The 17,037-nt window shown below is 33.2% G+C and overlaps 2 protein-coding genes across 9 annotated transcripts; both read right to left on the bottom strand.

Moving 5' to 3' along the window:
- Positions 1 to 597: 597 nt before the first annotated feature.
- On the bottom strand, positions 598 to 5,928 carry LOC114424970 (E3 ubiquitin-protein ligase MBR1-like). Of its 2 annotated transcripts, none has more exons than XM_028391676.1 (6): positions 5,415 to 5,928; positions 3,471 to 4,505; positions 2,950 to 3,144; positions 2,713 to 2,843; positions 2,044 to 2,154; positions 598 to 1,422 (listed from the first exon to the last, which is right to left on the bottom strand). In XM_028391676.1, exons 1-6 carry the CDS (start codon positions 5,562 to 5,564, stop codon positions 1,362 to 1,364), a joined length of 1,683 nt encoding a protein of 560 aa, XP_028247477.1. In that variant the 5' UTR covers positions 5,565 to 5,928; the 3' UTR covers positions 598 to 1,361. The 2 variants fall into 2 exon arrangements, with proteins under 2 accessions (XP_028247477.1, XP_028247476.1); XM_028391675.1 differs by having other exon boundaries at positions 2,713 to 2,864; positions 5,415 to 5,927.
- A 3,558-nt stretch (positions 5,929 to 9,486) lies between these two features.
- Positions 9,487 to 16,813, bottom strand: LOC114424969 (pectin acetylesterase 8-like). 7 transcript variants are annotated; one of them, XR_003669170.1, is made up of 18 exons: positions 16,531 to 16,813; positions 15,646 to 15,767; positions 15,457 to 15,539; positions 15,185 to 15,314; positions 15,019 to 15,098; positions 14,820 to 14,915; positions 14,622 to 14,746; positions 14,468 to 14,528; positions 14,240 to 14,293; positions 14,074 to 14,151; positions 13,568 to 13,673; positions 13,124 to 13,269; positions 12,581 to 12,706; positions 12,197 to 12,268; positions 11,383 to 11,451; positions 11,194 to 11,276; positions 10,166 to 10,268; positions 9,487 to 9,949 (listed from the first exon to the last, which is right to left on the bottom strand). XR_003669170.1 is itself a non-coding variant. In XM_028391672.1 (16 exons), the coding sequence occupies exons 2-16, from the start codon at positions 15,764 to 15,766 to the stop codon at positions 10,254 to 10,256; spliced, it is 1,362 nt and encodes a 453-aa protein (XP_028247473.1). In that variant the 5' UTR covers position 15,767; positions 16,531 to 16,813; the 3' UTR covers positions 9,487 to 10,253. The 7 variants fall into 7 exon arrangements, 2 of the variants coding, with proteins under 2 accessions (XP_028247473.1, XP_028247474.1); XR_003669171.1 differs by having other exon boundaries at positions 9,487 to 9,668; XR_003669169.1 differs by having other exon boundaries at positions 9,487 to 10,268.
- Positions 16,814 to 17,037: the final 224 nt, after the last annotated feature.

The raw sequence follows: 17,037 nt of genomic DNA, 5'->3' as shown, positions 1-17,037 counted from the left end.
AAGTTTTATTTTGCACGTAATAATAATTTCATACATTTTTCCTTACTTGCTCTTATTGTTACTATTAACTATAAGTTCAGTAGTAACTGGTTGAAATTGGATTACATAATCTCAAAGGATACTGCATAGTGTGCTGTGGACTGACATGTATGAAGTGCCAATGACTGTCAATACTAACTTGTCACCTCTGTATGCGTTGAGACTTGAGCCTACCGATGGCAAGCAACTATCAGCTCACGAGGCAAAGCCATGCTCATTGCTCATTTACAGATCCGAAAACCAACCATACATGTGCTTTGGGCCATGTGAACTACTTGAACCAATGCCACTTTGCATGATCATCTATCTAAACAATTTTATTATTTTTTTTACGAGACTTCAATCATCTTTTAATATTTTGAACTCAAACTCTAACAATTTCATTATTTGAACATTAAAAATTAATATAATATATCATTGTATATATCTTAAACTTACTATTTTCTATTTTATTATTATAATAATAATAATAATCTGATAAGTGATCTTAACAAAAGGCTGAGGACAGTGAGTGGCTGCACTGCAACATGGAAAATGTACAAGGTTCCTGCATTAATATGATATAAAATTATAAAAATATTAAGCATGTAAAAATAAAATTTGACAGTTCAATTAAGATAAGTGGGTTATCAAAACAGTAGTAAATCATCCTATAACCACCCCTGCATCATGATCATGCATTGGAAGAACACAAGGTAGACAAATTGTACAACAAAAATCAGTGTAGCTAGTGGTCTTTTTAGGTTTGTTAGGAGACAACTACCACTTGTCTCCACAATTTACACTGCAATTGAAATGTTTCTTTTCCCTTTTTCCTCTGAAAAGTGAAAAGGATATCATCACACGCATGCACCACTGCTTATAGTTTTGAAGCCACTCAGTTGACTGGTCTACAGCTAAAGAGAATGATTCGGTCAAAGATGCTTGAGCCAATCTGCAGTTTCCTCCATGACCAAAAGTGCTCATTTGAATGATGCTTTTTTTCCAAATTGTGTGTTAAACAAGAAGTGGGGCAAAACAAAAGGTTGTCGGATACATCAAAAGAGAACCTTTTTTTGTGAAACATGTTGGAAAAATTCTTCATTAAACAATACCTCCACCCCACCTTTTTTGGGCCATCTGCTTCACTTGGTGATAGAGAATGAGCTAGTAGATCATTCTATTTCTACTATGGTTTGATGTTTATTCAGAAATTGGAGTAAATAATCATTGACAGCAATGAGAGTGCTTCTTCTGATGGTGTCACATCAGCTTATGTGCAATGAATGATCAAAGGAGCCATGAGTATCTCAGAAGGAGATATTGATTAACAATTGGCCACCTTAGTTCTCCCTTGGCAGTGAATCAGATACACAGATATCCCCTCGACATAGTGGGCACACCCTGTGTATAGTAATATAATAAAAGTTAAAGATACACATTTCGAAGCATCTTTAGCACATGAGTTGCATGTAAAGATATTAACATAAAGATCATATGAATAAAGGACAAGATGGTACATTGGGACATATATAGCTCGATTTGAAGATGCAAAAGAATTTCATCAATTTTTACAGTAGGGTCTTATGAATTGCCAAGAATTAAAAGCAGTAGAAAATCCATAAAATCATGATGTCAGACGGGCATTTAAATCTTTCATTATTCATCACAGAATATCATGGTGATTGGACCACAAGTTGAATAAATTGTAGAAAATATGGCAAAAGCTCATAAGATGGCACAACATTCAGTCAGTTTTGTCAATCTCCAAATTTTACCATCATATAGTTTTGCAAATATCTAGTGTTTACCAGCATTGCTTTACAGTTTACTTATTAAAGTGCTTCTAATTTAAAAATAGACACAAAATTCACTTATCTACTTTATTCTTTTGTGCTATTTACTAGATAGGTTCCACAGTACCAGATATGAATTGATACACCACAGCAGTAAATTTTATATAGATTTGAAGTTTTTAGCCATATAGTTATCCAAAAGGACTCCCAACTCCCTATACCCACATACCTGTGAATCTCCTTCAGCCACTTGTCTACACATGTTGTATGAAATTCATGATGACAAGGCAGAACTCGCATGCTGTCTCCATCCTCATACTCCACAAGGCATATATAACATCTTCGATATTAAAGGATTAGCAATGGAAAGAAAAAAAGAAAAAAAAAACTGTTGGTACATTCCATGCTAGAGAAATGCCTAAACTAGTTTTTAGTTTATTAGTACAAAATAAATTTAAAAATAAAATGCACAGCATGGTCATTAAAAAAAGTGAAAGAGGACAAAGGCCACACTCCACAAATAGGTACATATAAATTCATACACCTCAAATTATTTTATATATTATATAATAGTTAAAGCTAAATATAAAGCAAGTGATGATGACAACAACCGGGTACAGAGGTGGGAAAGCTTCACGGAATATGGTATCAGTTAACATTTTCTCGCAAGACATGACTAAATAGTGTAGTTCACTGTTTGCATTCTCCTTTTTAAGTTTTCTTACATAAAAGTCACATATGGTCTAAGTTTTGTTTGACATGTCACTCAAAATAGATGCCAGAGAGAATTATTTAAATTAAAGAAGTGGAAATGAAAGTGGACAAGAAAAATAGAAAAAGAAAAATCCAAAGGCATTTGAGAAAATGAACAGTGAGAAGGATGAGCCTCAATACTTACTGTACAGGTTCTTCTTGATGTTTGTGCAACTTTGTGTATAATTTGACAGGCAAGGATTCCACAACGTCATTAGGTGCAGGAACGGAACCGATAGATGACACAGAAGGGCGAGATGATAAAACCACAGATTGCTGGTGAATTTCATCCAGAACCTAATTAAAATATGTACAAATATTCAACTTGTATAATTATAAAACGATGGCCACCAGAACAACTAACACAGTGCATTGAACTTACCTCAAATAAAGCTTCAGCTAGCATAACAATTCTTGATATGCTAGCTCTTGCATTGGTATCATCATTTGAATTGGTATCACGACTATTGATTCTGCATGCACAACGACCATTTCTATGTTGACCAGATAAGATACATGATCTGTCATGTCCAGAAAGATTTTCAAACCGGCTACCCAACCTCTGAAGAGCACGGACCTAAACCATTTTAAATGTGCATCATTAACAATGAATAAAATGCAGGGATGGGGAAAGAGAACAAGTACAGATGTTTCCAGAAAAGAAATTACAAGTCTTACAGATTTTTTTGTTAGAAATGCCTCAATTCAATTATTTAAACCAATATCAAACCGTTTCTTAGCTCTATGTGGATGTACCACAGCCCACAGTTACTGATTACCTACAAGCAGAACATCTTGGCTTTTTTCCCTTTTTTCTTTTCATATTATAAGGGTATGCTTTTTGTTTGATAACATATTTTATCAGACCATCAGTAGTTATTCAAAAAATCATAGTGTACAAACCTGGGACCGTATTCTTCTTCTCCGTTCGAGGAAATTGGACCTATGCTCCAGTAGATCCTGATACCTAGTTTCTCTAGATTGTGAAGTCTCAACTTCATAATCTTCGATGCCAAACAAGGAGCTAGGTGTACTGGGTAGAGGATATCTAGGTGTAGAAGAATTTGCAGCATTACGACCAGATGGTGACACTCTTGTGTCTCTCTCCCCTGTCCGTCTTCCATTATCTTGACTAGCATCTCTCTCTCGTTGCAAAGGGCAAAATGTGAAGTCTGATACTGTTGATCGGCGGAGAACCCTGTCACGGAGCCTTCCAACACTTAATGTCCGGCTAAAACGAACATTACGTTCAACAGGCTCTCGAGCTCCATTTCGTCTATCAGTAAGTCTAGGCTCAATGTTTTCTGAATCAGTATGAATTCTAGGAGAAAACAAGTTCACATCCAGCACTTCTCTTGTACCATTTCCATCTCTGGCAACATCCTGAACAGAAGAAAGTGTGCGACTGCTAACCAAGTTGCCAGGGGAAACCAGTGTCGGGGTATTGGATCTTAAATTATTGGAAGCTTCTTGATGACACTGTATAGGCACTTGACTAGCAAGAGATGCATTAAGCAAGTCACTACGGTGTTGAGTTTCATTTCTATTGATCAAGCTGCCAGGAAGCCCTGGAGGCAGATTAAGCTCATCTTCATTGTTAAATATTGAGAGACTCTCTGAAGAAACCGGGCAAGGCCTAGATGACCCCAAACTTGTGGTTCTGCTAAGTCTGAAGCTTATATTACCAGGAACAAGGCTAAAGCGAGAAAGGAATCGGCTTGAAGGGTTCAAGGACTGATTTGAAGAAGAATGTGCAGAGCTGCTACCAGTTCTGGATGTAGTGTGACCCCACCCCTCAAGGTCAATGTTAGAAGGCACACAAGGCACTTCATCAGATTTAACCTTTCTAAAAGACTCTGTCTTCCCCTCATCTGAATCTATTTCATTGCCACTGCTGTATGTTACATCATCTCCATTTACTTTATTCTGATCACAAACCTAAATCATGTGTTTCAAACTACAGTTAGGCAGTTAGTACCACAAAAATTTGACCAAATCCAAAACTGTTTCAATGCATAACAGTTATACGCGGAAACAAATGGGGTAGAGAAACCATTCCAATATATTATTTTCAAAACAACCTGAAGGGCATGTCATAGCTTAAAAACAGAATAGGGCCTCATTGGACAATGGGGCTAACAATAGGACAAAGGCGTAGACTTAAGAAAATCCTGATACGCCACCACACCAGAATCTTTTGAAATTTATAAATTTGTAACATGAACTCATTGTAGATCCTCTAAAGTGGGTAAATCATTTTAGAAAGTAATATCAGCCATTAATGAGAAAATCAATGATTAATATTACATGCACATGCATAACAAATCACAGGTGTATTGAAATATCACCAACAGTTGATTTTATTAGCAATGACTGAGATTACTTACTTTTGAGAAGCCAAATCCCTCAATATATTATTAGCTGTAGCTTGATTTTAAGTTTGTTAAATCACGTCATTTCCTCGATTAAGAATCGATTTATTATGAGTATCAGCATTAAATTAAAAGGCAACACGTCAAGGGATGAACTGAAAGAAAATCAATAACTTTCAGTTTCCACATTTTAGATTTTATTATAAATGTATCGACACCAAGCATCAGTGCAATAATCTTCATAGTAAGCAATGCCGTTATAAATGCATGTTGCTTAAAATAAAACACAATGAAAAGTAACGGGAAATTCAAGCACCGAATCCAGAAAACACAGGTTTATTAAAGCTAGAAAAAGAAATGTCTTCATACTTGATATTTTTTATAAAAAAAAATTATGAAAATATTAATCCTTTAAATAAAAATCTAATTGACGTAACATTGAAAAGGATGCGAAAGAGTTGAAGTTTAGAGTTACCTGGTCGTCACTATCAATGCCACGAGATCCAGACGTGGCTCCCAGACAATACGATGGGAAACCTCGGTATCCCTTAGATCGACCCTTCCTGAAACTCCCCGAAGACGACGACGACGATGAGGACGAGGCCTTGCTGGCACTGGACCCCATCTTCTTCTTCCGCAAAACGAATGCGTTTCGGGATACCCAATGAGGCGAAGGGCAAGACCCAGAAATCAAAATGCGGTTTTTCTTTTAGATCCCGGGTGGTTCAGATCTGCAGAGAATGATGGAAAAACTAAAGTGGGATTTTTGAATGGTGCATTGTTAAGGTGGTTGAGTGATGAAGCGTTTGAATAAGTAATAAGAAAAAGAGGTTGGGATTGTGATATGAGAGAAGAGGGTAAAGCCGGAAAGAGAAGAATGGTGTGGTGGTGAGAGTAGCTAGCTGGGGGAATGAGACAAAGCAACTCGCAGGGAAACGGGAAAGGAGGCTTTTTTTGTAAGAAAAAAAGTGAGCAAGAGAACATAGAATAAAGTTGGAGATGTGCACTTTAGTTTATTAAATAATAATGATGTAAAACAATTTACAAATGTGACTTGTTTAAGTGGTGTTTTTATGAGTTTAATGGGTATCTCCTTGTATCCTATAATAGTTTTTAGAATATTATTTAGTTATAAATTATTATAGGATAATTATTTTAAAAATTAATAAATTTATTACATGAGTTATGATGAGATAAAGATAAATAAATGCATTTGGTGTTAGTTAATACTATAAGAAAAGAAGAAAAAATGGATAATGGGATAAAGAAAATGACATTTATTTATTTTGTGTGTGCCCCCACGAATTTGGGGATTCAAATATAGGTATGGTGTGGTGGTGGTACGCTCACTGCTTAGTGTCTTTCAATCGCATTCAATTTGACAGTCAGGTGGAGCTGCCCCAACTCCTATCCTCTCTTTGCCCTTTTCTTTTCTTTGTTCCTTCGAAAATCAGAAAAAGAACTCCTATTATCTTTACCTTTTTTGAATAGTGAATCTCTCCCGTGTCTTTTGTTTTCATGCCAAGAACCTACTCTCATTTTATGCTAACGGTAACTGGACTCTGAGTCCGTGTACCTCTTTAAAATTACATATTTACCTTAGAAAAGGAAATTAAAGGCGCATTTTGTAGTGACCAGTGAAAAAAGAAAAAGGATGGACGGTAAAAAAAATGTATATATGTAAAAGATAAAATGAAAATTACGATGTTTATTCAAGAGAAATAAATAAAAAACAAAGAAAGAGAGATGAATAAAAATAAAATAAAAAATATTATCCTAATTCCAATCTATTTCTATTCAACTGAACAATTAGTATTATTTTCACTCTCCTTCAATTTTCATGTTACCAAACAGGGCATAAAGGGAAAAAAGAAGATGAAAATATTAAACTTTTTCGTATATGTAAAAATAAAATTAAGGATAAGGGAATTGTGATTTCAATTTTTTTTATAGTGACTAGTCATTTTTTAAATAATTGTCACCTATAAAACCCAAAATGATTAATTTGACCTTCTTTGTATTATTGATTAATGTGTTACCGAGCAAGAGACGGACTGGTGGCCGTATCCTTCAAATATTTTCTTCCTATTCCATTCCACCTAAAAAAAACGTGTCAAGCATAGAACATATGATAAAGAAAATGTTTGGAGAAGTTTTCAATTAATATTTTTAAAATTAATGAATAAGTCTCACATAATTTTAAATTTTTTAAATAAATTTATAAATTTATAATTAGATTTATGGAATAAAGTTTTGTTAATAGATAGTGAAGTTAAATCAAATTTTGTCATTTTGATTATGAATTTTAAAAGCATGAGAATTTATTTTAAAAAAGTCAAATAGTTTAAATATTAGATTAGTATGATGAATGAATAAGAAAATTATTGAACTACTTAAGAATTTCTAAATAAATTTCTATATTTTTCAAATTTATAAATGAAATTAAAAAATATATATTTTGTTTAAATTTAAGAAAAAAATGAATTAAAAATGACTTAAAACTTTTTGTGACATAACAATATTTTTTCAAAATTCATTTTTTTAAATCTCAAATAATTCAATAATTTAATAATTAATTTGACCTATCTTTTTTGTGGTTTTCCTACTAGGATGATTTTTTTAGTGTCACACCAAATTCAATAGTAACATCAAAGGCATAGAAACGTAAAGTCCAAATCAATCCAATATGATGGATTAGATAATATATTAAGGTGGTCTACACGAATTATTTTATAATTCTGAAATAATTCAAAAAAAAATTACTGATTAAATTAACCTTTCTTCTTCTTCTTTTTTTTTTTTTTGTGGTTTCCCTACGAGGATGATTTTTTAGTGTCACGCCACATTCAAATAGTAATACCAAAGGCACATACGTAAAGTCCAAAAATCAAATGCAATGATACGTAAAGTCCAAAATATATCCAATATGATGGGTTATATAATATATTAAGATGGTCTGCATGATCTTGAGATATGTATGTGTGAGTGTAACCACCAATAATATTTTTTCCCACAATTATTTTTTTCAGATCCACAAAATTTAAATTTAAACTCTTTTAGATGTGTTCACTGTATTTTTTTAATTTTTTAATAAATTAAGTCTATTAGTAATTAAGCAATTCAAAAAAATTTGTCATATGAATAATAAACAAACATATTAATCAAGGTTCACATATTAGATAAATCAACCTATATTTAAAAATGAAATATCTTAATTAAAAAATAAGTGACTAAAATCGTAATATTTTTAAAAATAAAAATAAAATGTCTTAATTAAAAAATAAAAAGACTAAAAGTGTATATTTGAGAAAATAAAAAGACAAAATTACATTTTAACCTAAAAAAATATTGATTTACTAACAAAAATGATATTAAGAATCTTAATACGTTCAAATTAGTATATTTAATATGATTAATTATATAGTAAATTAATGCTACTTTTTATGGCATTTTGATTATTATTTGTAATTTATCCCTTTTTTATCCAGTTATTCATTTTAGTGATTACTATAAAAATAAAAAATAAAAATAGTGTTTCAGCAATGTCTGTGACGAATGGATATGATACTAGTGAATCTGGATGCACATTGTGTGTAGATAACCCATTTAAAGCCTCATCGAACATCCAACAAAGACGATGTCACTTGTATAAGCAACTAAAAGAGACATGAAAAATTGAAAATGGTCATGATCTTTTTTATTTTTTCCCAACTTGAACCTTCAAACGTATAAGTATAAAAGAAAGAGCAAATGAATGTAGTCATTATTTGATGACCAAAACAAAAAAGTATCCGCTAGCTAGGTACAAGTACATGTAATTGATAATTGTGAAATTTGAATTAATTTGATAGTTAATTTTGATTAAAAATAATCACAATTTATTTATTTTACTGTTGTTTTTAATAAAATGATAAAAAAATTAATGTAAAAACATGAAGAAAAAAGTTGAAAATTAAAACAGTTGTCAGCGCGCAAAACAGGCGCAGCATGTCTTCTTATGGTTAGTTAATGTTTAACACGAACGAGGCCCGAGACCCACTAAGAAGTCCAAAGATATGCTAATCACCTAATTTCTAAAGAACTCCGAAATGACATGTAAACAATTCATTGTGTTGTCTCTGCATGTATTTTCGTATGCAATTCATTGTACTAAATGGATTTTGGAAAAAATAGATAAATTAGACTCTTGATCATGAGGAATTATGATTAAGTGTCTTAAAAATATAGGTGAAAATTGAAAGAAAAACATGATTATTGCATCAAAGGTAGTTATCTTTTTTTCATCATCTTTATCTTTTATTTTTCTTATTTTTACATTAAAATTTCTTATTTATTTTATTTTCTACTTTTTTTTTCTTTTATCGTCTTTTAATTTAAATCTTTATGTTATATTTTATTTTTCTTTATCTTCTATTTTAAATTTCTTATTTATTATTTGTAAATTAGGTGTATATCAATCTAAGTACAAACAAATTACACGGTCACACTTCTAATTACTTTACTACCTTTGATAATTTAGTACACTTGACAATAAATTAACAATTATGGATAGAGAGATATTCAACGTGTAGCATTGTAAAATATCCCAGGATTGCAAGTAAGTTAACACAAGATTCCAGGCTAATGGAACTTCACACCTGTTGAATTACAAGATCAGTGTGCCCCAAAATCACAGGAATTGGGATTAGCATAGTCATAACCTCGCTCTAACACGCACAGTAGACGTCTCCTAAATTAATCAGTTGAGAAGTTCAAAATTTGTATTAGAAACTTCCAGCAATTGTGCTTTTCAATTCATGGATTGCTAGATATACTTAAGCAATTAGTGTAACACCGTAACCTCTTTCAATTCTCCTCCACTGACATCTTAAACCAATGTATAAAGTTCATATTAGCCATATAGAGTACAGTTTATTATCGCTCAGCAGTGCACAACCAGAAACAATCATCCTACATGCTCCATTAGTAGCAGAACCATCACCCAACTCTCCTTGAATCCTATCTACTTACCTAGATACGTGGGAGAATCCAGCAACTTAAGAGTATATTTTTCAAAGTTGAGCAATTTTGCAGGAAAAAATTCCATGCTTCACAAAATTAAATGTTTTTCGTAATACAGGACATTCAAAAAGAAGCTCAGCAGAATTACCAGAACATCCCCTCCCCCAAAAATAAATCAGTAAATACAAATATAGGCCAAGTAACTGCAGTAAAGTTCAAGCTTACACTGATTGGATCTCATTATGAAGCTCTGTCTGAAGTTTATTGCAGTCTGTATGAAGTCAAAAAGTGATCAATTCAATGGGATTGGCTTTTATTTCATCTTGTTCTGCACAGCCAGCACCCAATTGATTAATCCATATTTGTAAATAATAAAAAGAAAAGGACAAAACTTAGATTCAGTTTTTTAAGTTCTGTTTGTACTGTTCTTTAATTATAATTGAAATTTCACCTCCATAATCTATAGTCCTTTAATGCAAACCTTTATTCGTAGATCATTGAAACTCAACTCCAATTCTGATTGGAGAACAGTACAACTACAGACTCTGCTAAAAATTCGTATTGGAAAACAACACAAACATCCAAAAATCCAAAATAGCAGTTCCTCCACAAAGTCAACCTGAAGTTTACCGGACAACAATTGAAAGAAAAAAAAAAACACGAAACTTCAACCACTGACAATACCAGAAGAAAATTTTCAAACAAAACCCAAAACGTTTATAATCTCAAAAAACCATATTAAACACATTGTTCCAGCCATTTCATTCAGGTAAAAACATAGTTAAAATGTTAACAGCAAACTGGCGGCTCATACAATAACTACAAGACCCAAAGAAACAGCTTCTGCATAGCAGATTTACTGTGAATAGAGTCATAGACCCTGTGGTACTAACTACTAACAAGGGTTGTGGTCCCATGAAATGAATGGTGATAGAGTTAGTGTCGTTATTGCTTAAAGAATTAATAAAAATATTTAATGTAAAGATTATAAAAGAATGTAAAAATGTTATGGATCACACAATTTTGTGTATTTCAGTAAAAAAAAATATTTTTTTAAATTTTTTAATAATATTCTAAGGATACTTTTTGATATTTCTCATTATGATATTAACAACAGACAAGAAAGATAATACATTATCACTATCAGCTTGGGAAACTACACCAAGAATATGTCAGACAAACAATAAGACAAAATTCACATCAGTCAGAACTCACAACTCATAAACCATAAATTCATAATTAATCCTTCTTACATGGAAAACAGTAGGAGAGATGGTCCAGCTGTGTCATATACTCATATTTAATCAAAAAAGCAAACCAGCTTTTATAGGATGACCTATAAGATGCAAGGACCATATAAATAAATGTTACCCATATGCAGTATTTATGAATCAATCATTATAATAAAAAAAATGACAGCTTTAAATAATATTTATGCTTACCAGAAGAACCAACGTTAGTAGAAGCCCACTGATCCCGCGACTAATGCACACAAGTTCAATCCACTGTGCCTGATGAGTGAATTAAAGAACGAAGCGAAAAGCTAAGTCTAAAGTTCAATATCATAATTCATGATGCTATGGAGCATAATATAGTGGGGGGGAAAATGGAATCCCATCTATTAGATATTGCTAGGCGTGGAGTGCTACTGGACACAATTGTTCTCGTTAATGAATCGCAATTGACAGAACACGGAACCCGATGAATTCAGTAAGAACAAAATTCAGACATACTTGTGTTTGTACTTTGGTCCCCAGTGAAACGAATTTGTAATAGATACAAACGACATGAATGAAGAAGGCAAACGACACGATTCCGGCGAAGGTGAGTTCAGTTCACAGCGGCGAGTAACAACGGCGATCGAAGAATTACTAATCAGTTTATCAAGACTCGAATTTCGAGATACGAGAATTGAGAAAAGACAATTGCAATCGCCAATAGCTCGCGTGTTTAATGTTACGACGAATTGTTGACTTGTGAAATGTACAACTATTAAATTAAATATTAATCAATAAGATATTTTAGAAACATAATGCTTCGTTGTTTCAAAAAGAATGCATGATAATTGGTATAGTTAGTTGGTTTCTTATTAAGGTTGCTATATATTTGCCATAGATAATAAAAGCATGAAATTTCACTTGGAACGAAAAGCATTTCTTGGCGTTTGAGTTAGGTTATGTTTCGATTAAAGTTTTAAAAAATACAATGCAAATTTCAATGCATAACTGCGAATATTGCAACTTTAGCTTAGCTCACCTTGTTTGTTAGTTTGGGAAAATTGGGCTTTGTAGCTGATGCATCTGATGTTCCTTTCGCGGTCACATTTTTCTAAAATTCACACAACATATAAAGCTCTTACACATTATGAAGTAACATCATCATAGAAAGAATATAATAGTACTAATTTTTATTAAGATTAAATGATAGTACTAAACAATGATGGAGGTGCGCCCGGCACACAATTAAGTTTAGTGCAGTGGCGGCATTTCCTTGTAATTTTGGTGGCCTAATAATAAAATTGGAGATCATATTTTCTTATTCAATCCCATGCTAACCAATAACTAATAAGTGTGTGTGGTTTTTATAAAAATGATAGAAATAAATGTGTGCTAGATTTTGATGAAATGAATATTTCTATACTCCTGGATGGTCGTCTTGTGGATCGAAAACACGGTTGTGACAAGTGGGGTTGCAAGGGTAAGGGCAATCTATCTGATGGAAAGGCCTTCTTTCATAAAACCAATCTGCTACAGCCTTTGCAATTGTCTGAAAAATTTTATGCAGACAAGTCAGCTATATATTCATATGTGATAGGTTTAAATATCTTTTTAATCTATACAAATATACTAGTTTTTGCTTTTAGAGTTTTTTTTATGATAATGTCCAAACCTTCTGGTTTTTCCTCTCATTAATCTCCATTACAAAAATGTTTCAGTGGCTTCATCAGGCGTTGACACATGATGTAAGTGTTTTTTGTAACATGGCGTTGTCACGCTACAACGCCTAATGGAATCAGCAAGCTTTTTTGTAATGAAGACTGATAGGAAAGACAAAAAACAGGAGGTTTGGACATCACAAGGATCATAAAGAAGTAAAAATTAAAGGAACTAAAAGCAAAAAGCGGTTATATTTGTAGAGAAGAAAAAATATTTATGAGTATGATATATTAATGCAGCTTCTTACTGTCTTTTTCAGCTCTGGAGAGTCACTTCTCAACCATGTCTCCTGCATTTCAGTTTGGCAGTGGGCATAGCAAGAGTCTATGAACATTCCTTTAGATGAAGAGTTGCCTAGCACAGTTATAGCCCTTAAAAATTCTGTCCTGAAGCCTGTAAATCAAACCATCCATAAAAGTGAGGTCATAGAACTGCTGTGATCAGGAATTTCATAGGGCCCTAAAAGCTTTTACCAAACTTCAGAAGGATATGACAACATTTGATGTTGTGACCATAGTAAGCTGTTTTTATCATGGCAATATTTTTAAGGGCCATAAACACTTATTGATAGAGGTATGACAAACTATAGACAGCATTATTATAAGGGTGTGGTTACAAACTTAGTAAAATTCTGAGTTTGGATTTCGGCATTATTCCATGAGACACAAATAATTAATATAAGAATATTCACCTTGCATTAGATCAAGTTGATCAGGTGAGCAGTTGTTTATATCAAGCTTGCAGCTATGCCAATGGCCTTCAGGATCAGCAACACCCGGTGCCAAAATGTTCTTAATCTGAATCAAGCAACATCCTGAGGATCAGGGAAAAGACTAGAAAAATATCTCCAGTTATTAAGGGATAGTAGCAAAACATCAAATGATAGCTCATTATGGAGAAAAGTTATCAACAACAATATAGAGTTATTCTTTTTTTTTGGGGGGGGGGGGGGGGGGGGGGGGGAATAAAGTTCATACTAACTTTCATATTGAATCAGGAAATCTTAAGAACAGAAGAGTACGTGGAATAAGTTTGAGTCAATTTCTGATAGTATCCCAGTTGATTTGCATAAGAAACAATAAGTTTTTACACTTTTTATTCGGGTCAGTATCATAGGACTAGTGTGACCAATACAATAAGCAAGGAACACCACTATGCACATAAACTGATGTATCTTGAGCAACAGAATTAACTGACCTGCCATGAGTCGTAAGCCGCGTTTACAAAGAAGATTGGTGTAGTGATACGTGACACCAAATATTGTGGGAAAAAGCACTACAAGATTGTTCAGAAATCAGAGATATTAGTAACACGAAAGAAGAAGTTGCAAAGGTAGAAAGATAAAACTAATTCATAAACCTACCAGCCTTGGGCTAAGTCTTGAAGTGCACGATTGAGGCAAATTCCTAGCAGAGCCCTAATAAAAGGAAAAGAAAAATCAGACTTGAATATTTTAGATCTTCCTTGAATGAAAGTTTCGCAAAGTATCTTTCAAATGAAAAGAGCGAAAACATTAGTGGTTGTTTTTTTGTTTAGAACACAACATAAGCTAAAGTGGAAATAGATAGGATAGAAAGGAAAGGAAGGGTACATGTGTGGCAACAACTTGACTGAAGTACTGTTCAATGTGTTGTTCTCCCAAGACATCCTTTCTGTTAACAGTAGCATATTGAATCATAAAATGAGCTAAGGAACTCTAAATTTTAGGAAAAGGCTAAGTAAAAAATCATATTAAAGGAACTTACCCATTGATAAAGTAACCAGCATCTGAGAGGCATTTCACTCTAGCTCCCCTAGGTAATAGAGCTCGAAATCGATCACAATGCAGTACTGATGTTAATCCTCCAGCTGAACATCCCGAGATAATAGCCTGTAGTTACAAGTTCTGGTGAGTGAATGAAAAAAATCAATAAAGAGGAAGAAAAGAGTGGCAAATCATCAACCTCTCTTACATTTCGAGCATTTTTCATTCCTTTTGCTAGTAAATCCTCCATGACAGCATTGAAAATCCTACCTCCTCTGAAGTGCAACTTAGTCACCTGATTTCCACATCACAATATTAAAATTTAATTAAAAAGACTAATTACTAGTATTTTCCTTAAATTTAGATGTTGAAATTCCTTTGGATTTTGCTGAACTTACTGGATTCACTGCTTCCACATCACCAGTAAATGATGAACCATCACAATACCTAACCTTGATTCTGTTCCAGTTGTAGAAATCTGGAATTCACAATACTCATTAGAAAGTTAAAGAAAATATTGGATTCATTAGGAGAAACAAAATTGTGTGGACTAGTGGGAAAGACCTGGATTAAACATTTCCCTGTTATTCAAAATTCCTGAAAAGGCAATTAGCTTGGCCATTTGCTTAGATGAACCTAAACGATTGGTCTTGCGAGCAAGGCAAGTAGTGACATTGTTGCACCATCCTCCTCCCTAGTAGAAATGAAATAGATTAAGATTAAAAACGATTGAAAATAAACCTTATATGATTTGTCCAAAAAGGTGAGGCAAAACAATGAACCAAATTTGATTTATAAGACTAATTACTGATGGAAATTTGTGGAGAGTGGCATACCTCAAATGCAACCAACCAATTGTTAATCCCTGATCCAAATCCCCTATCAAAATGATAAGCTGGTGGACTCCCATCCAAACAAACTGCATAATATGTTGAATTTCAATATCCCAAATATCATTGAAAATAATAAGCATTAGATTAAGAACATGATTAAATATATGAAAAGACACAGCAAAAATTCCTTACCAGCTCCTTTTGCTACCGCGTTCTGAACAATAGTGATTGGCACATAAGAAGCTTCTGATATCAGCAACAGCAGCGCACACACCAGAAGGATCAACCACTGGCTTATTCTCGCATTCTCCATTCTGCACAAGTCCAACAAATAGAAAATGATAAACATATGCATAGAGAAGATTTTTCCGTCCATAAATCAACAAAAATACATGATAAAGGAAACCCTTCTACCGGTGAATGAATGAATGAACTATTCATTTCAACTTTCCAACTCTTTTTTCACTTCGACCTAACACTCACCGATATAAGATCTATATCTATTCATGTTGTTGTTATTTCAAAAATCATAGAACCAAACAGTATGAATTCTTATAGAAAAAATAACTTGAGGATGTGAATTATATGTGAACATTGGTTTCCACAGTGAAAAATCCCAATGCTCCCATTCACATTCGTTTCCACACTAAAAATTCCATAAACTAGCATTTTTACTGAGGTGGTATTAAATTGCAGCTGTGGTTGCAATCCTTGATATTGCGAGAAATTATGAACAAATGTGACCACAATTTGCAGTTGAGTGACTCAAAAACTTTGATATTGTGGACAAAATCGCGGACATAGATCGTTTACTAATCAGTTATATCAGAATCAGAATACAACACAAGGAAAACCAAAATGTCAACCTGCACTTCACGTATCTCACATAAGTGGCACAAAATGAATCACAAAACTCACTGATCCCATTCCTATCCAATAACTCTTCCTAAATTCTAAAGCCAAAGGCAGAACAGAATCTTCATTCCAACCCCACAAACATTCACATGATCAAAGCTGGTAAAAAAAAAAACAACACATTTTTACAAAATGGATGAAGATGAATCTTATTAGGTGTACCTGAGATGGAGAATGGGTTATGAAAACCAAGTGGTGGGACTTTGAAGAAGGTTTGTTAATGAAAACCAGTGGAGGGTGATGATGACTTATAAAGTGGCAAGAAACAGAATGTAACTAACAATGGTTAACAAGTCAGTTTCTGTGACAGTGTTTGGACTTTGGAGGAAATAAATTCTTAATTTTTTCAGTTGAAGTAAAGAATTATGGTGTCAGTTTATGTGAAACTGAGAGAGAATAAGTACAAAGGTTTTTTCAGTTTAGTCAGAGAAACCAAGAGCCGACACTCATTGGCTCAAAAACCACACCAAAAAAATGTGCGGTAATATTTATAGTCTTGTTCTTTAGTATTTGATAGTACTACATTTTCTAAAAAATAAAATAAAATGAAATTATTTCCAATAAAGCACAAATGTGAGTGACAGTCCGACAGAGCGAACTCAGTTGCAGAATGTCCCTAAAATTAGGATCTCAGTCAGTTGAAGATAAAATTTTAATTTATGAAAATGA

Source organism: Glycine soja, chromosome 9 (assembly GCF_004193775.1).
Source record: "Glycine soja cultivar W05 chromosome 9, ASM419377v2, whole genome shotgun sequence".
In the NCBI taxonomy this organism is placed as follows: Eukaryota; Viridiplantae; Streptophyta; class Magnoliopsida; order Fabales; family Fabaceae; genus Glycine; species Glycine soja.
The sequence above is the reverse complement of the archived record's forward strand: the minus strand, read 5'-3'. Positions and strand labels throughout refer to the sequence as shown.